Below are 20355 nucleotides of genomic sequence, written 5' to 3' on the forward strand. Positions count from 1 at the left end.
CACCACTGACACTTCCCCCTCCCTTCCCCTCTCCTGCCTGTGGAGCCATGTCCATGTCGGTCAGCGTCCATTTTGATCAAGTCTGTAATACTGTTTGCCACTTTTAGCAGTTTTCAATTTTCAGTTTCTAGACAGCCTTTTTCACCTGGAAACTGAAGTTTATGAACTGCTTATTGTCCTGAGCCAAAGTTTTTATTTATAGAAAATAAGTGCTCTTAGCTCAGGGGACATCTGGGAATCTGCAGGTCTTTTGCTTCCTCATTTGGTAAGGTTGTCACTTAGGTAAACTAAAACAAAGGATTTTAAACCCCAAAGTCCCAAGATAACACATTTGAATTACTGATAGAGGCAGCAGTGGATTAACAAATCCTGTGTGCCATGATGTTAATTCACAGATTTTCTCTACGGACACTGGTTCAAGCAGAAAGTGGTTTATAAACTTTACAAAGGTTTTTAGAAAGAAAAGGCTTCTAGGTGAAGTCGGTGCTGATAATGTGTAAATAAAACCACACTTCAAAAAGCTTTAAACATGCCTTTAAAACTCTTCTCTGGGTTAGCATATTAAATGAAGCCAGAAACACACTTTAATGCTAAATAATAAATGTCAAAAGAGAAGAAAAGTATTAAATGTGGAGCTCAGATTACCAGAAGAGAAATCATGAACACATCTGTAAAATTCAAAACATATCAAAGTCTGTCCTGCTACCGAGTTCACTCTGAGTTAAGAGTCTTTTGTGTCTAAAAACTCTGACTGATTGGGCAAAATTGAGCATGCAACTCTCATTCTGCACCACGGAAATAAACAAGACACATGTTCTTGATAATCTTCTCTGGCTTCCAACGTTGGGGATATGACAGAAAACGTTTGCATATCACTGCCGTAGACAAAAGCAGACACAGAAATTATTCACAGTAAGTCAGGCTCTGGCATGTGAAATAAAAATAACATTTTGACTGGATTATTTCCCGAAACTAAATCAGAACACAAAACATCCAGACTGTACAAAAACAGCGTTGTTTATTTAGACTTATTTTATCTGTATTTGTTCTTTTGCAGCTGAACATTATTCTGTCATTAGATATTTTTAAAACAGACTGAGGTATTAAATCAACGTCTGTCTTTTGTTTTGCTAATTTCCTTAACGTAAATAGTTTAAACAGTTGAACCACGTCTGGTGCTTTCATTTTATAAACCAGCTTTTATAAGAAGTATTGTTTTCACTCTGACAGCCGTTTCTTCACACAGTTATTATTCTCATGAAGCTCATAAAGAGTAATCTGGCTTTTGTAGTTGTTCCACTGTGAAGTTTACACATTGTCACTGACCCAAACTGTCTGTCTCTATCAGCAAAATTTTGTGAATTTTCAAATTTGGAAAGGTTAGGAAAGTTAATTAATTAATAGTTTTTTGTCAAATTTTGAAGGACATACTAAAGTATGACTTTTTTGTCAAATTTTGGAGGACATACTATACTATGACATTTTAGTGACTTTTTGGAAGACATACTAAATTTTGGTGTCTTTTTGGACGACATAATAAACTTTGACATTTTACTGACTTTTTTGTCTTTCTCTCATTTTGTACAACATACTAAACTATGCCTTTTTGTCACATTTTAGACAACATCCGAAACCATGAATTTTTGTGACTTTTTGGAAGACATACTAAACTATGAATCTTTTGTCAGATTTTGGACGACATACTAAACAAAGACTATTTTGAATAACGTACTAAACTATGACATTTTTGTCTCATTTTGAACAACATACTAACCTATGACGTTTTTGTCTCATTTTGGACGACATACTAGACTATGAAATTTTTGTTTCTTTTTGGACGACATACTAAAATATGACTTTTGTCTCATTTTGGAAGACATACTAAACTATGACATTTTTGTCTCTTTTTAGACAACATACTATACAATGACTTTTTTGTCAAATTTTGGATGAGGTACTAAAGTATGAAATTTTTGTGATTTTTTGGACGACATACTAAAGTTTGACATTTTAGTGACTTTTTGGACGACATACTAAAATAATGACATAAAATATATGACAAAAAAGTCATAGTATAGTATGTCGTCAAAAATTAGACAAAAATATCATAGTTAATATGTTGTCCAAAATGAGACTAACAAGTCATACTTTAGTACATCGTCCAAAATTTGACAAAAAAATCATAAATGTGAGAAAAAAAGTCATAGTATAGTATGTCGTCAAAAATTTGACTAAAAGTCATACGTAAGCATTTCGTCCAAAATTTTACAAAAAAGTCATACTTTATTATGGTGTCCAAAATTTGACAAAAAGTCATACTTTATTATGGTGTCCAAAATTTGACAAAAAAGTCATAGTATAGTATGTCGTCCAAAATTTGACAAAAAAGTCATAGCATAGTATGTAGTCCAAAATCACATGAAAATGTCATAGTATAGTATGTCGTCCAAAAACCCACGAAAATGTCATAGTATAGTATGTCTTCCAAAATAAGTAAAAAATGTCAAAGTATGGTATGTCGTCCAAAATCGGTCAAAAATGTCATAGTATAGTATGTTGTCCAAAATCACACGAAAATGTCATAGTATAGTATGTCGTCCAAAATCGGTCAAAAATGTCATAGTATAGTATGTCATCCAAAATCATTCAAAAACGTCATAGTATAGTATGTCATCCAAAATTGGTCAAAAAAGTCATAGCATAGTATGTAAAGCTAAATCACCTTGAAAATGTCATATTATAGTTTAATAAGTTCAAATTTGGTCAAAAGTCATATAGTATGTCATCTAAAATCCCAGTTACAAAAACGTCATAGTATAATTATTTCGTCAAAATCACCACGAAAATGTCATTGTATAGTATGTAGAACGTCCAAAATCGTTCAAAAAGCGTCACTTAGTATACTATAATAGTCAAAAACCGCAATAATAAAAGCAGTATGAAGTATGTCTTCAAAATAAGTCAAAAAAAGTCATAGTACAGTATGTCATACTAAATCGGTCAAAAATGTCATATTACAATAGAATGTCGTCCAATATCGGTCAAAAAAGTCATAGTATAGTATGTCATCCAAATTTTGACAAAAAAGTCATAGCATAGTATGTCGTCCAAAATCACTCAAAAAAGTCATAATATGGTATGTACATAATATGTCATTTTATCCATACTGTACTAATAAAAAACAACAACTACATAACAAATAAGTAAACAACTAAATATGTGATACTGCAGCAGGAATTGTGAGCTTATGCTATTTTTGGTTAACTTACAGTAGCTCCTTGTCAGCATTCCTGGTTCACTGCTTCCACCCAGTGGACACTACGCAGCATTACATGTAAAAAAGAGAAGATGAAAAGAAAAGAAATGAAGAAAATATTCACACTTGAGAAGCTAAAACAATCAGAAATCTTGTTTTAATCATGAAAAAAACATTCAAACCGATTCATCAATTATCAAAATAGTTGACGATTCATTTAGTAATGGATTAATAATCAATTAATCGAGTAATTGTTTCTGCTCTAATTACCAGCCACTTTATTAGGTACACAGGACACTCAATAGAGTGCCTGGTGTGATCTTCCTGTGGCTTCCTGCTTCAAGCCTTCGACATGGAGATTCAGGTATAGTCTGCTACATACCTTGGTTGTGATGGGTGGTTAAATGAGTCCCTGTTGTCTTGGTAGCAGTGGTCATTCTCCTCTGACCTCTGGTATATTTTTACTCGTTTTCAGAACATTCTCTGTAAAAACCGTAGACATGCTTGAATGAAAACCCCTGGAGATCAGCAGTTTCTGAAATGCTCAAATCAAAAATCATGCCACATTCAAAGTCACTTTGAAAGTCACACCCAAACGTTCTGAGCCTACTTGTCTACGTCCATTGAGTTGCTGTGTTGTGATTTGCATCCATGTAGTTCTACCAAAGTGGCTGGTGAGCATATTCTCCCTTGCAAATAAGCACATTTATTTACATTGGCAGCTTTTCCATACATCCCACAATGAACCCTGACCTTTTGTCTGATTAAGTGGCTGAATTTTTTGACAAGATCTATTGAAAGCAAAAACTGTATGTTAATCTATTTCATGTCTTCTGCAGGGAAACTTTCCATTAAGCGCTGTGATAAGAGAGGGGTGTGTATGAACACAGGTGTTTCCACGGTGTTGCTCCACCTTCCCTCTGACACATCACAATGACCTTTGTCTTTAAAGGAAGCAGGATTAGTCTCTCAGAACGATTCCTGCTCCCCTCCGCAAGGTAAGCAGCAACAGATTGGTGCTCTATTGTCAAGGAAATGTAACAGACGGAAACAGTGGAGATAAAGATGTAATACGCGAGTACCAGAACCTTGACTTTGTTCATTTAAAACAAAGTCACGGTACAACTTCTGTACAAAAACTACACGATATTTTTATAAACGCCTAGAAGGCTGTTGAGCTATTTTTGAAGACTTACTACTGAATGCCATGAAAGAGAAGTCAAAAAATAACCTTTGCTGAATTGGAGTCAAAGTAAAGATTATTCACGTGTATGTTTTGTACTTTGTGTCGAGGGTGAAGCTACAGTGAACCTCACCTGTTGTTTTATGAGTGTGTGTGTGTCATGTTCCGGGGCTATTTGATAACGTTTTATTCAATTCACCAATGACATGACAGGAACTCTGAAAGCAATCATGAATCATGTGAATGAACTCATACAACAGGTTTAACAAGAGCCTCCGCTCATTCTTTGTCCGTTCATACTCTCGGTAAACGCGATTCACTGCAATGTTGATCTTTATATGTTATAGGTTATGCTGTAATGTAACTCTATGTCGTGACTCAGCACTTTATGACTCACAGTCATGTGAGAGTTGAGTGCAATGCGGCTTAAGAAAACGCGTGCTAATAAAGGAGAACGTCCTTTGGTAACACTTCAAGAACAAAAGCCCGCAAACAAAAGAGACACATTTGCCAGTCGTACGACACACACAGGCAACATAAGCAAATGTTCTGCAAGTAGAAACAACACAAGCAAAGACAAGAAAATGTATCACGCACAAGAAAACTTTTGACTTGTTGACGTTTCCTTTGGACATTTTCTGATATGAGATTCATTAAAGCACACGTTGAAAAAGACACAGAAATACTGACTCAACATGTCGACTGTTTTATAAGTATGTTTATAATCATACTACAGTATAATTGGCAAAAAGTGTGACTTCCTATGACAAATGACATGGTGCGCTGTGTTGTTAGTTTTGACCATTGGGAGTGAACTGCAGCAATTCTTCCCTGTGCTTTATTTCGCGTTTTCCATATTTGCAAATCCGTTTCATTCTGCCGTGTGCAGGGGGTTATGTTTTGTGTCCGGTGCACTGACCCCTCACAGACGTGCAGACAATGGGACTCGTGACGTCAGAGCAGAGATGCTAAGGTGTGACACCAAAGTGAAACTAGTAAACAAGTTCTTTATTATGTTAAAATGTAATGCCACCAAACCTGCTTGCTCACAATCATACCTCTGAATCAGTGTTGACATAGTAACATGAAATACAAGAAAGAGAAACACATTTTAAACACTTCACTCTCTCTATTGTCATTGACTAATAGCAATTGGAGGACCTCATTTGGGTATTTGTAGATTAATCTCTTCCCTTTAATTGGGGGAAAATTGCTCTTTTCAGCAATACCCATTCAAAACAATGCATAAAACGAACAATGGCAATGACAGATACAGTGCAGACACGTGTGGTAATGATAGAAACATTTATTAAACAAAGTAAAAAAATAACCCAGATTGTATGTCTAAAATAAGCTGCAGAAAAGTAGTAACAGTGAGCAACAAAGTAATCATTTAAAAATCTAAAGTCCCAACTCTGTCTGATTTAAATGCTTTTTCAACTAATAGATAGATTTTAAAATAATAGTTTACTAAACCCAGACGTGTTGTGACAGTGTTAAATGGCAGACGGGTCCTGGTTTTGACCCTTAGAACACACAGCATTTTGGCTGCTTTTTTCAATAACTATGTTTGAACTTACAGTATATACAGAGGCTAGAGGCTATAAGAATGTAGCAACATAGCGTGTCTTATATTCTTTTTTCCAGCAAAACCTATCGGCAATCTGTTGGATAAAAAGATAATACTTTTCACCAGCAATATAAACACACTTGAGCAAATTGTACTTAGAATGTTTAAAATCGGATTGAATTTGTGAAATTAGGAAATACATCACAGGCTTGTTTTTATGAACAAAAAAATGTAAAACAGTCTATTTTGTGACTTCTGCACAATCATTGTTGCTTTATATCGCTACTAAAAATGTGATATAAAATTAATCATAACTTTGACTCAACAGCACAAAAGAAGACGGAAAAAAACACCACATTGTTTAAAGCCTCAATATGTGACCTATGAACACACACACACACATGCAGGATGTCCATATAAGGAGTTGTGTATTATTCCCACGGCAAATTATCATGGGTGTGTCTTTCCTCTCTGCCACCCAGATAAGTCCATCCCACATGTACGAGTATAGTGAAGAGGTCGAGAGGTTAATCCTGCTCTTACCAGATATTTTTCCCCTTTAGTCCATCAAATAGACATCATGGATAATAAGGGTCTGGAACCTCCGCCGCCAATGATGAACACACCAGTGCCGCCATACCCAGGCCCCCCCGCAAACTACAATGCTGGAGCTTATAACACTGGAGTCTACGCTGGATATCCTGCTCAGCCTGGTAACGTCCATCTGTTTTATTTTATCACTTGATATCACTTTTTCACTTGTACGGAGATATAGTTCATATCTCTTGTACATGTGTTACAGAGGCCGTTGGGCATCACGTACTGGATTCTGTCCTTTAGAGCTTTCTCAAGCAAAATGTGTTCTTCTCATATGCAGCTCAACAGCCCGCTTACACTTACAGTCAGCAACAACCGCAGATCGTGCACCCCGGTGAGTGACGCTCTACAGCATCAGCTATAACGGCAGTGCCAAGTAATGATTTTAATCCAAAATAAAGAAAATGTTATTTAAATTGTGTTGTACATGAATTTATCCAATTTGTTTGGAAAATGATTTATTGATATTTGAATTTGTATACAAACAAACAAAACAAAGAACATGAAGACCTATAGACGAGTGCAATAATAACAGAGGAAAAGTAGAGACGTACATAAAGGGAATTGTAAACACCACCAGACATGAAAGCAAGCAACAAAAGTAAAAAAAAGAAAAAGAAAAAAAGGGTGAAGATAAATTAAGAAAGTAGAACAGTTGAAATGGCACCAATTTTTTCCCAAATTAAAGTTGCAGTGTGTAATGTTTGGTAATATTTGTTGTTGCTATTCTGCTTGCTTGTTCTTTAGGAACTTAATGAACGTAAAGCATCTTCATCTCAAAATGGGCTGTGTCAAGCAATGACCTGATTGAGGGAGCCTTTGTGTGTATACACCAGCAGCACAGGGGCACAGTCAAATAACTGCGTTCTGTACCGTAGTAGCATTTCATTTCATTTTGTGGGTTTCTTCTTCATATCTTCAGTCAAGCTCTAACCAGTTTACAGCCATCATCTTGCTTTACTAGCGCAATGTCACTGTGGCCTCTGCGTCTGTCTGTCTTGACATGAAACTAAGCGTGCAGCGTGGGATTGTAACAGCGACACAAGATCTAAACATGGCTATTCTGAAAAACACAGAGACAGTTGTGTGACCATCATGACAATCAGGCCACCTGGATTTATTTTGAATCTTGAATCTTGTCTGTGATTGGAAGGTCATTCCGTGGAAGTCCTGGGGGCTACCATAATGACAAGTATATGGGCACAAAGCTCATTATTTCTGCTTTCTGCTTTACTATGTAAAACTGAAATGCTATAATAGTGTTTTTATTTACAGTGTATATGTACAAATGAAAATTTTCTATATCAGTGACTAAATAACACACAATGAGCAGCTGTTTGTCTACAGACTTCATCACAAAATCCGCACAGGACTGAGGCTGAAAAGGCTGTCAATCAAAAACTGGCTCCATCTTTTAGACACTTCCTCCTATCATCATACTGAAGCCCTGTGTTGGCGCCTGCCCCACTGCTTTATTGACTCCCAAAGCTACTAAACTACCAGTAAAACTATTACTAAAACTACTACCGAAACTACAAAAGTACCAGTAAAACTACTACCATAAAAACAACTACAAAACTACCAGTAAACGTACTACTAAAACTGCTACCACTAAAGCAACTACTACATAAACTATTACCGAAACTAAAACTAAAATAACTACCACCACTAAAACTACTAAGCTACCAGTAAAACAACTTCTAAAACTTCTACTACTGAAACTACTACACCCTGGACAGATCACCAGTCCATCATTTTTGAATTTTCTAGATAACACAAACGTCTAGGAGTTACGGTAATGAGATGTACGCATGCCAAATCCTGTCTGTGACGACAGGATGGTAACAGAAAGGTTAAGTTAAGTTTTTCAGTGATGTCTCTAATAGTTAAATACACAGCCACACTGTTTGCCACTCAGATATTCTTGCAAGGTGGGTTTGTGAGACTGTGTGAGTTGTAATTGTCAACAACAACAATAATAATAATAACAAGTTGTGTTGCTTCTTGTCACAGTGCAATCAGTAGTGGTTGTGCAGCACATGCCAACTGAGGGTCCTGGACAGATGACCTGTCCTCGCTGCCAAACCTCGGTTCTCACTAAAACCGAGTACAGAAGTGGTATGCTCACTTGGCTGATCTGTGGCTTACTTGGACTTTTCCTGTGAGTGGAACCACACACACACACACACACATACTGTACACACAAACACACTAAATTATTAAGCATTTTTCCTGACGTTGACGCAGGTGCTGGCCTTGCTGTTTCATTCCCTTCTGCGTGGATTCTTGCAAAGATGTGGTGCATTCCTGCCCCATATGTGACACCGTGCTGCACGTCTATAAACGCAGGTGAATCACCACCTTACTGTATATTTAATTGTAACAACAGAAGGACGTAAGAGCAGTCGTGATCAGACGTCAGGGGCACCAGCATTAATCCATCCGTCGATATGTGTCACTTTAATTTAACTAAAGAGCTATCATTTCTTATTTTCTTGTGATTTATTAAAATGTACAGTCATGAAACGTGATCGTGTAAAAATTTTTTACTTATGATGATCAGATTTTGTGATCTGAGAAATGTCTCGATATAATATGCACCAATGTTAAATGCCTTTTTTGTCTTTTTCTGATAATTTCATGACACATTTTTCTGGAATGCAATGAAAGACAAAATGATGTGCCTGTTTGCATCTAAATGTATTATAACGATTTCATTTTAATGGCATACTGAATGTTTTAATCAGATTTGTGCCTATTTGATATTTTATATATAAAAATAGAGACCACAAATATAAATAAATATTTGAGCATAAGAATATCAATATTATGAAGCACTGATATATATTACAATGATTAAAATGAATATATGGACTAATCACTGAAATATAATAACTGCTTGGCAATAAACTGATTATGATAACTTTCATTCTTCATTTGAATTCATTATCAAAAGCTCTTTCAGTTATTAGCCAAATGACAGCAGACATTATCCCCACCTGTGGTACGCCAAGTCGACTCGAAACATACCAGCTAACAATTTTTGGCTCCCAGAACATTCTGGGAACGTGCCCTGAAGGTTCCCCCTGGGTTATCCTGTGCTTCCCCTAACGTTCCACTTACGTTCCACATTACTTTTATACAACCTTTATACATTAATATGACAGCATTCATTATACAGTACTATATAACTGCTATTATTTTACACTGTGCACATTAGTAGATATACTTGCAGTCTTATCACAAGTTGAGTTATGACTATAGCTACATGCTATATAGATATATATTCTCCATACTGCTTGTGTGCTTGGTTAAAGCCCAAATTTAATTTTACAAGAACGGCAGTCTTCCTGCTTCCTGTAGTTCTGCAAATAGACAGTAGATAGAGCCAAAAGGCTGCGAGACGACAAAATTACCACAATGCTTCACACATAAATGCCACTGTATATGTGTGTGTGTGTGTGTGTGAATGAGAAAGGCGACCGGTGAGCGGCCGGATGACGCCAAAGAACTGGTCAGGTTTCTCCATTTCACATTTTATTATTATTTCATTTCAATTGCAGCAACACTTCCACTAATAAGGTAAACTTAAAATTTTATCAAATGGTTATTTTACCAAGTGACAATTTTTCCCTTTTACCCTTAGCACCTAATCTTCATCACTCTTCTGTTACTGATATGCCCCTGCCGATAAACCTATAAAATATCTTTACAATAAATAACCACCAAACATTTGAACCCCCCCCCCCGTCCTATCCGGCCACTTGGTCTGTCACGGAACGTTTATCATGGTGCCCGTGCCCCGAGGGAATCTTTTGGCCGCGCACCCTGGAGCAGACACAGTACCGGACAGGTAAGTGTTAACACGTATATCCTTCACACTTCTTCCACCCGATATTGCACCAAACACATTCAGCTATAAACTCTGCACATGCTTCACACTGTTATCATTTCAATTACACATCTTTCCGTCAGAGCTCAACCCGCTCTACTCTCTTGCAGACGGAGCCGAGTGCCGCACCTGCCCGAAGACATACAATCACCTGCGGTCACACGGTCTAATAAATAACTCGATAAGTATTCAATAGAGTAATACGCAAAATGTACTGTGCAAGCTATGGCCAATAAAGTGCTATCGTGACTAAAGTGCAAAGTGATGTTATTAATGTACCTTCCAGTTATTGTGCGCAAATTAATAACATGATTACCCACATGTGTGTGTGTGTGTGTGTGTATGAAATTGACACAGCATCCTCTGCCACCCTCATGTGGAGGATAAAGTGGTAGAAGATGGATGGATGACTGATAGAATAGAATAGAGATAAGATAAGTCAGGATAGGATATGATGACATGTAGTACTGGCAGTGAAATCCAGTAAAAGATAAACAAGGATAAAAAATGCTTAACTAAAGTAGAATGACAACAAAATAAAGGACATGTAACATAAAAAACAAAGTGATATAAATATATACAATTCGAAAATTCTGCAGCAAAATTTTGATCGCACTGCCGATTTAGGTGGACTGAACCTTTACTCCCAAGCCCCCTCTCCCTGTCCCCCCCTCCTCCTTCCAAACACTGGTTTCTAACTGTCCAAAATTGATGAAAAACAGAAAGCGACGTGTTTTAAAGTTGTCTCCAGAGCACGTGAGCCCCTGGGACTGCAGAGCCATCGAGCCCAGAACTTCCCATGTGTAACTGTACATCCAGCTCAAATATTTGTGTGTGTGTGTTGTATGTGTCTGTTAGAGGAGACCTGAGGTGGGATTATGGGATGGCCCCATACTTAACAAGGCCCTGTGAGAGTGTGACCAAAGTAACTACTGGATTATCCAGATTAGGGACTGATGATTTGAGTCAGCACTTCACTGCTCGATTGTTTCTCCATGCAGTCTGTGTCAAACGCACACGGAGGAGGAGAAAACAACACACAGACAGCAAACATTAGCTCAATTTAATATTAAAGGTCTTTAAAGTGTTTTAATGTCAGTGAATTTAATGTCTTACACATCAGGAAAAATGTTAAACAAACATTTGGTTGTGTAACTCATCGTGGATTTTTTTTTTAATGAATCATGGTGATACACATGCATTGGAGTCATAATGTTTTTTTAAAATATCCATTCATCCTTTATTTTGTGATAAATTATTTATTTGTTTTAATAAAATGTCAAAAAACATTTTTAAAAGATATTGTAAACTTTTATCATACTGCTTATGTTTATGTACTAGGGGGCAACAAGCCACTATAGCATCTTAGCATAAAGACTGGAAATAGCTCATGGGGCCTGAAACTTCCTGAAGTATCCACTGGTTACCTAGCAACCAGCAGAGAAAGTCTGGTAAACGCTGTATCTAACTACTCTGGTTACAATTTACCATCTAATCTAAGCAGATACTATCAAACAAAAGGTATTTCATTTATGCCATTTATGATAGAGTGAATCAGTGAAGTGATTATTTCACACATTCATTTTGTGAATCCTGAAAATGTTGTTAATGCAAACAAGAACATATTATACTGTAAGTGAAGCCTGTGCATTTGAAATGACAGCTTTTGTCGTTCATTCGTTCATTCATTCATTCATTCATTCATTCATTCATTCATTCATTCATCCCTCAGCCCATTCCTCTGCTATCTCCTCTGCTGCTTACATAACATCACGTCTGTCTTGACTGGCTCAGCAGATTGCCAGCTATGGATGGATGTGGGTGTATTCCAGGGCCTTAAATCAACCTTATTCCTATGCGAAATCATTGCAATGCAATTTATGGTAATGACAGCTGATTCAGGTTTCCCTGTCTTCTCACTATAGGCGACTCTTTCACTTTAGCTGGGAATCTTTGGTTTAAAACTATACTGTTTTCATTTTGTCATTTGATTTAGCTTCGAATCGAGAGCCCATGAGACTCTGGACATTTTTATAGCTTTTATTATTTTTTGCTCATATTTTTTTTTGTATGTTTTCACTCTTTTTATTCTTTAATTACTATTTCTGTGAGTTAGTTTTTATTTTAACCCAGGTTCTGCATGGAGTTTGGATGTTCTCCCCGTGTGTGTGTGTGTGTGTGTGGGGCTCTGGGTTCTCCCATTTCCTCCCACAGTCCAAAAACATGCAGATTTGGGGATTAGGTAAACTGGACACTTTAAATCGACCATAGGTGTGTGAGTGTTTTTATTTGTGAAGCACTGTCTAACCCTGTTGAGGGGTGCTACATAAATAAAGATTACCATTATTATTATTACTACATTATCAACTGTCGTGCCTGATCTGACGAGCATGTTGTGTGACAGCCTTAGCTTGTCCCTGTTTGGTCTTGAGATTATGAGACGTATTGTCCGCCAAACTCACAAATCCTGCAGTGAAATGCTGCACCAACGAACACACTCCATCCTCACCACGATCTTGGGTTCTGTGTTGTCTCCAGTTGGAAGCCTGCCTCTCCAGGGTGCAGCCATGTTCACCTCCTATACAGTTTGTCAGCATCAGTCATGGACTAGTGTTGCTGTGGGTCATGTTTTTGTCTCTCTCCCACTCAGCATGACCACGTTACTCCTCTGTAAAAGGATTTTTTGTTTTGGCTGAATCATCTCTTCAAGGGCATGATGTAACGGCCTCAAGTAGGAAGGCCACGTGGCCAAAAGGCTCACCTGTGTTTGCGGTGACCAGCTGTCACTCTCTGTCTAAATCCCATCTTCATTACACACCATTCTAGAGAGGGAACTTCTTCAGCCTCGTCTGGTGGTTAACGATGAATCCTCATGACCTATACAGCTCTGGGTGCGAGGAAGAATTGCATAAGCAGCATGGGGAAGACGTGGGAGCGTGAAGGCAGGAAGCAACACCGAGATGTGAAAATGGGTGACTAATGTAGGATCTGCAGTGCATTGCTCCAATTATATACTGTACCTATTTGCCTTTTTTCCCTCCTCGTTAGACAGGTGACGCCTCCACAGATTCAGCGTGAAGCAGGGCGACAGAAACGCAGCCATGAAGACAGAATGAATAGAAAGAGGAGGACAGAGGGAGTGAGCGAGGGCAGAGACACAGAGACAGAAGATATACTTGACCATGTGGGTGTGAGAAGTATCAAGGCAAGCATCACAATTGTGGATTCTTCTCAGAGCAGCCGGACGCGTTACTGGAGCAGCAGGACATCACTGGTCTCTCTAAGTGTGTTATTTTCTACTCCAAAACAGGGGGAGTCGGGAGCACAAAGGGCTTCATAAGAGACATTTCCAAAGGCAAAATGGACTCTGTTTTGTTTCGGCTCTCCGAGGAATTCGTCAGCTGTATTCACAACAGTACTTTAACAACTTGAAGTGGTGATGAAGACTGGACAATTACCATGCCTCTCATGATGCCTCTCTCCTAATAACCAAAGAATCAAGTTAAAAGAATCTGTGTGAGGTAAGTTTGAAAAAAAAAGAAAAGAAAAAGAGAAGCCATTGTTATTGTGATATTCGTTGTATACTTGTGTGTATTCACTTCTGTACATACAGTGAGGACAAAGATTTAATTTGGGGACACGGATTCACACACTTATTTGTTTATGTTGCTAATATTAGAGTCATGGTTACATTTTGTTTATCTTAGGGCTGGGTAATGAATTATGTCAATATGTGTGCGTGTGTGTGTTTGTGTGTGTGTGTGCAGTCCTGTGTTTGTCTGTGCTTTCGGGGACTGAAACTCGTCTTCTCAAAAGCCCAGTATGCAATGTAGTCAGCCCACGCTGTTTCCCGTTCCCATGGAAACCATTGGCCAGTGCTAAAAGCAGTTGTGCTCTGTGCTTGTGAATACATTTGTGTGTGTGTGTGTGTGCTTGTGAGTATTTTTAAAGCGAGAGAAACATTTGAATGTTTGATTCATACATCAGGTTCATTTGATGTTAAAATATTACATACTGTTTCCACAGTAGTATAGTGTGTATCAAGCACAGCCTGCCTCCCTCCTCTGTGGATGTTTTCACTCCTCCTTTCTACCTTTGCCTCTCTTTATCTGCTTCACTCCTCTCTGAGTCTGTGTGTCTCATGTTTTTCTCTCCTTTTTCTAAGATGGCCGTGACTCCTGTAATCATCTGCCTCCTGTCACTGATTGGCAGTGGTTTATCGCATCCTTCTCCTCCTCCTCGGGGATGCGGCGTGGATGTGGACCCTCCGTACAGAGTGCTGTGTGACCTGGAGTCGGTCTGGGGTGTGGTTCTGGAGGCCGTGGCTTGCAGTGGTGGTGTCACCTCTCTGGTACTCGTCGGGCTCCTGCTCGCCAAGCTTCGCTCCATGTCTGACCCCGCCAGGCGCTCCAGCGTAGGCCCTCTTCTCCTGCTCCTTGGCACGCTCCTCGGCCTTTTCTCTGTTTCTTTGGCTTTCCTGGTAGGGAAGACCCAGGCACTCTGTGTGGTCCGCAGGGCCTTCTGGGGGCCCCTCTTTGCCCTCTGCTTCTCCAGCTTGCTAGTGCAGGGTGTGAGGCTCAGGAGGCTGGTGGCTGGTAAGACAAGCCCATCAGGCAGCTCTCTGGCTGCACTTGGCCTGGCCTTGGCCTTGGTTCAGGGCATCATCTCTGCTGAATGGGTCCTGCTGACTGTGGTCAGGGAGGGTCACCCAGCCTGTGAATATCCACCTTTGGACTTTGCTCTGACTTGCAGCTACACCCTTGGGCTCCTCCTCATAGCCATGGGGCTCTCCCTGGGCGTGGTGCTCTGTGGAGGAGAATTGGTGGCACAAGGAGGTGAGGAAGACAGAGAAGGAGAAAGTGAAAAACGGAAATGGAAGTGCAATGCCGTCTGGCTCTTCCTGTCCAGTCTGGCATCAGCGCTGCTGTGGGTGGCCTGGCTTGGCTTTTATCTGTATGGCAGCCAAATGATGAAGGTAAAGGGGAAAGGAGAAAGGTTAGGAGGAGAAGGGAAGAAGGATCTTAAAGTCTTGGATGAGCCTGCGCTGGCGGTGGCCTTGGTTATTCAGGGCTGGATTCTGCTGCTGTTCCATGCTATTCCCGAGACGCACCTATGCCTTCGAAATGCTCCACAGTCCAACAATGCACAAGATTTCTTCAACTCGAGCCACACGTCACCTGCAGCACCTTTTGGAGAGGAGCTACCTGCACATGCTCACCGACCCTTCCCTGAAAATCAAACCTTTTCTATGGAGGATCACAGTGCAAGTAGGTCTATGTGTTGTGTGTGAGGATGTGTGTGTTTGTATTTTCTTACCTCTTTAGGACCTTGTCAGGACCAGTAGTACTCACAGAGACCAAAACCAGGTCCTAATGAGGCAGAACCTCATTACCGAGGTTTAGGTTAAGGTAAGGGTTATGCATTAACTGGTTATGATTAAGGTTAGGGATAATTCTGGAAGTCAGTGCAGTGTCCTAAGAAGAATAGCTGTGTGTGTGTGTGTGTGTGTGTGCGTGTGTGGTAGGAAGATATTGTCAGCTAGAAATTAATATTGGTATTTTGAGTGTTAGAGAAAGTCATAAGAGCAACATTGCTAGGCAACTGACTAAAATGGACGTCACAGTGACTCCTTACCGAAATCTGTGCATGACTGTGTGTCGAGCTGAGGAAGGAAGGTACAAAAGTATACATGAGAAAAATGACGGTATAAAGATTTTCCTCCTCCACAACAAAAGCGTTTCATTCACGTGTACACAGAATTGCAGAGGTGAGTATAAAATTAAAACATTTGCTTCATTTCATGGCATTTAATATTCAATTATAATGAAATTATATTCATAATATACACATTATATGTAAATTATACATAAAATGTATGACACACCTTGTAAATACAATTATCTTGCATTACATTCAAATAACGTTTATTGTTGATTAAGACGAAAAACAAATTGTAAAATGAATGTGATTTCAATGCTACACTGTGTCTGCAGTGGATTCACATCCATATACACATATGTGTTGTGTAACTCACATTTGTACACAATCCCAAATCCAGTTAAAGCCTTATAAAAATGCCTGATTATCCACAGGGCCTTTTCACGGGGAGATTTATGAGTCATTTCAATTTGACTGCTCTCCAGATTTAATGGAGGCCAAGATGCTAAACTATGAGTAACTGGGACAAACAAAGAGTAATGGCGTCAGAAAGGACGCATGTGTATACATATATATATATATATATATATATATATATATATATATATATATATATATATATATATATACTATATTGTATATATATATATTATAATTATGAAGAGTGTTCTCCAACATAGTAGACTTCAGGAGACTGACATTTGTCGCTGTGACAGAGGAGTCAGAGAGAAAAGCCATGTGACTAAACCTCAGGGGGATTTATTTGTTGGGGGGAACGACGGCGTCATCTGTTACTTGCCCCGGTGGAAGATGCAGCGTTTAATCCTCCCTGTCGAGATACACTGAGTAATGTGTTAGTATAATAAACTGGAAGGCTTGCCAGGCCAGCACCGTCAAAATGAGATTAGAAATGAGAATATTATTCCCATTTATTCCCTGGCTTTAACAAAAAAATATTAACTAAACAGAGAAACAATCATCTTACAAATGTTGAAAGTTGAATTATTTACATGTCTGCATTTTTGTGAAGCTTACAGTGGCTTATGCATCTCACTCTTTGAAGATAAAGGGAAAATGGAATGTGCTGATTATACTTTCCCCTTATGGCACAGTGGCACACTGCACCTCACGTGTGTAACACTTCACATTAGCAGTACAATGATGAAATGGTGATCATTTGTAACAGCAAAGTCATATTATGGAAACATCATCTTATTTCTAATACTATTTCCAGCCTGGTAGTAAGAATGATGATAGCGTCTTTAAATAAAAATGTTTGAGAATGAATGTTTTATATTATTAAGTTGATATTCATCCTTCCTTTTGTGCGTCTCTCTCTCAAAGACGCACATATTTTCTGTTGTTATTACCCAGCAGTCTTGTATAAAGGATAAGATTTTGATAGAAGTTAAAGTCACTTTTTTTTAATAATATTACTTAAGTAAAGCCTTAACAGTTACTGTACTTAAGTATCAAAAGTAATTTTTTGAATGTAAAAGTATTTTAATAAGTGAGAAGTTGGGTTGAGCCATGGTCGCTCAGTGGTAGGGCGAGTTGTCTTTCAACTGGAAGGTTGTGGGCTCAATTCCTGCCTCTGCTAGTCTATAAGTGTCCTTGAGCAGGACACTTAACCCCATGTTGAAGCGTGTGAATGGGTGAATGTGTGAAAACTGTAGTGTAAAGCAGCTCATCAAGCCTAGAAAAGCTTTTTGTGATTAGCGACCATTACCAACTCTTCTTCTTCTGATTTTATTTGGTAGTAACGAGTAACAAAGACAGTTCAGTAATGTAAGTAAAGGTAAAAGTTGCTAGAAATATAAATAACAAACTAAAGTACAGATATGTACATTTTGTACTTAAGTACAGTAGCAAAGTATTTGTATTTTTGCTATAATACAAGACTGTTACCAAGCTATTACTTGGTGATTACTATTAGTTAGTAGTCAGATGGTATTATTTGGCATAACTTTAAGCACACTCTCACTATTATTATTATAATGGTACTGCACTATAATGTAAAGCGTTCCTGTGACACGTCCTTCAAACTTTGCATACCAGACACCTACCTTCGTGTACATGTTGATCCAGGCTGTAGACGTGCTCCCACAGTTACGTAACCATCATTTCCACAACTCATCCAAAGTAATGTGCTTTTGTTCGGTTCTGTGTGTGTGTGTGTGTGTGTGTGAACTCTATGCACAATGAAACAAAGCTGACAGCAAGCTAACATTACTTTACATATCATTTAGCAGACGCTTTTATCCAAAGCGACTTACAAGGGAGTTGAGTATAACCTGCCAGGGGTGGAGTTGAACTTGTGACCTTGTGACCATGATGTCTCTGCACACAGGGGTACCGGTCTTAACCACTGAGCCACCCCACCCCTAACAAGGGTAATGGGGAGTCTAAAGGATATCAAAAGTACAGCGTTAAAAGTACCCAATCCCTCGGTTGGCTTCAAGTTAACCAAATGCAGGAAGCGGACTACAACACGGGGCATTGTGGGTAAACAAAAGCGAAACATGTGCACATGTAGAGCGACAGCCAGGAGAAATGGCTGAGCCCATTGTTGCAGTGCACATGTGTCGTATGTTCACATAAAACAATAGGATTTGGTGCAGCTCCATGTTTTGCTCTTATGTGGAGGAAACCGACGTTGCCCTGAATTAACCAACAGATGAGCAAGTTTTCTTGTGCCGAGGGTTTTTAATAACATTACATCATATTGTTTGAGTAGGAGTTATGGTATCTATGGCTCCAGTGCATCATCAAGCCATATGTTTAGACACGCCTAAAAAAGTCCTGACCTGAACATCAGAGAGAACCTGTTTTCAGTCTTTGCTCCATAGTTATTTACTCAACTGTTTACTCAACATTTATTCTCAGCCGCCATATTCTCAAATACATAATGTAGAAAAGGAGAAACTGCTTTTGCTTTAGACACGCTTTAACGTTACGTTATGCACTACGGCTTTAACCCTTTAACACCTAAGCCTCAAAATGTCTGTCTGGACTTCTCTTTTTGCTTATTTTAACCATAAAAGGGCCAGAAGTAGCGGAGTTTCAGGATAAATTTTCAGTCCGCAGCCCTGTAATTAGGCTGCCTATTCAGGCACCAATTTATGACCATTATTTTTCTTGGCACAAAAGCTACTGAGCTAAAGATTTGATTTCCAAATGGGAACTCTGGGGAACCACACCAAAACAGCCTCTGGAAAGAAACCACGCAGCCAAAGAGGCTTCAGCACTTCAAACACTTCTCTGTAAACTAAAAGAGATTAATTCTGAAAAGCTAACTGCTGTTTACTTTGCCCTTTATGATGGTTCCTTTTAGTAGGATAACATTTGGTGAGAAAGTGTCAGACTTGGTTTTACTCAAGGCCGACGGCTTCCTTGTACACTAGGGACTTTTTTGAGGAGGTCTTCTCCCAGCAACCTTCCTCCAAACTCCTTCAATCTTTCCTTTGGGAACAGAGTGACGGCCGACCTGGAAGCGTGCCTTGTTCCACGGGGCCATCAAACATTTATTCATCTCATACGCCGCTGCCAACAGCCTCAGCCACAGCCTTGGGCACAGCAGTGAGCTAGGTGAAGGCAGGGCAGGTCAGTCACAGTTATGACAGTCATATAAAAGATAATGCAGGGAATTTATATGTGTTTCTTTCTTTTTTTGCCATGCACAAACTCAAGCAAGTGTGTGTGTGTGTGTGTGTGTGTGTGTGTGTGTGTGTGTTTGTGTATTGAGGGAATGAGGTGGTGAGGGGTTTTATCCCTGAACACAGCCTTGCACCATAAATCCATCCCTCATTGGGAAGACAAAATGAAAATGGCCCCATCATAAAACATCTGTAATGGCTCCATCCACCACCAACACATAATGGGGCAATTACCAAGAAGGGGGCTGGGACAGCACGAAGCCTTTAGCGCTCTTTGGTACACCACACAAGGCTTTGGTGTGTGCATTTGTGTCTCATATGTATGCAGTATGTCTGTTCGCATGTGTTTGTGCTTCCTCTCAGCTCAGGACCACATATGTGAAGAAAGAATGAATGATATCACAAAGGACCCACCACTCACCATTACCTGTTCATTGACCTGGACCCTGTTCCCCCAAGAAACCTTTCTGTCAATTTTGGACAATGACAGACAGGCACATCTAATCTGAAATTGCATTATTGATGCCTGATCTGTTGCGCGGC

General features: G+C 39.1%; 3 protein-coding genes and 1 long non-coding RNA gene across 4 annotated transcripts in view; all 4 read left to right on the forward strand.

Moving 5' to 3' along the window:
- The window catches only part of LOC122774683 (collagen alpha-1(XIV) chain-like), a 119553-nt gene extending 115360 nt beyond the window's left edge, over positions 1-4193 (forward strand). Inside the window, exon 48 of the mRNA XM_044034158.1 lies at positions 4096-4193. Coding sequence (XP_043890093.1) covers positions 4096-4193 — 98 coding nt within the window. The remainder of the gene's footprint in view (positions 1-4095) is intronic.
- Positions 4194-4196: 3 nt separating this feature from the next.
- On the forward strand, positions 4197-9529 carry LOC122774231 (lipopolysaccharide-induced tumor necrosis factor-alpha factor homolog). The gene is made up of 5 exons (XM_044033331.1): positions 4197-4254; positions 6573-6722; positions 6887-6940; positions 8620-8767; positions 8854-9529. Exons 2-5 carry the CDS (start codon positions 6590-6592, stop codon positions 8957-8959), a joined length of 441 nt encoding a protein of 146 aa, XP_043889266.1. The 5' UTR covers positions 4197-4254; positions 6573-6589; the 3' UTR covers positions 8960-9529.
- Positions 9530-9562: 33 nt separating this feature from the next.
- LOC122774232 lies at positions 9563-10752 on the forward strand. The gene is made up of 2 exons (XR_006360973.1): positions 9563-10459; positions 10609-10752. It is a non-coding gene; the product is annotated as an uncharacterized LOC122774232 (long non-coding RNA).
- Positions 10753-12780: 2028 nt separating this feature from the next.
- Positions 12781-15788, forward strand: LOC122774366 (G-protein coupled receptor family C group 5 member B-like). The gene is made up of 3 exons (XM_044033537.1): positions 12781-13470; positions 13547-14019; positions 14664-15788. The coding sequence occupies exon 3, from the start codon at positions 14664-14666 to the stop codon at positions 15786-15788; it is 1125 nt and encodes a 374-aa protein (XP_043889472.1). The 5' UTR covers positions 12781-13470; positions 13547-14019.
- Positions 15789-20355: the final 4567 nt, after the last annotated feature.

This window comes from Solea senegalensis, linkage group LG9 (assembly GCF_019176455.1).
Source record: "Solea senegalensis isolate Sse05_10M linkage group LG9, IFAPA_SoseM_1, whole genome shotgun sequence".
Taxonomy (NCBI): Eukaryota; Metazoa; Chordata; class Actinopteri; order Pleuronectiformes; family Soleidae; genus Solea; species Solea senegalensis.

What these genes read in the sequence shown, in the direction of transcription:
- LOC122774231 (XM_044033331.1), top strand. Translation starts at nt 6,590, where the DNA reads ATGGATAATAAGGGTCTGGAACCTCCGCCGCCAATGATGAACACACCA. An exon ending in ACCGCAGATCGTGCACCCCG is followed by an intron (nt 6,941 to 8,619) that starts GTGAGTGACGCT and finishes TTCTTGTCACAG; the next exon opens with TGCAATCAGTAGTGGTTGTG. An exon ending in GGCTTACTTGGACTTTTCCT is followed by an intron (nt 8,768 to 8,853) that starts GTGAGTGGAACC and finishes ACGTTGACGCAG; the next exon opens with GTGCTGGCCTTGCTGTTTCA.
- LOC122774366 (XM_044033537.1), top strand. Translation starts at nt 14,664, where the DNA reads ATGGCCGTGACTCCTGTAATCATCTGCCTCCTGTCACTGATTGGCAGT.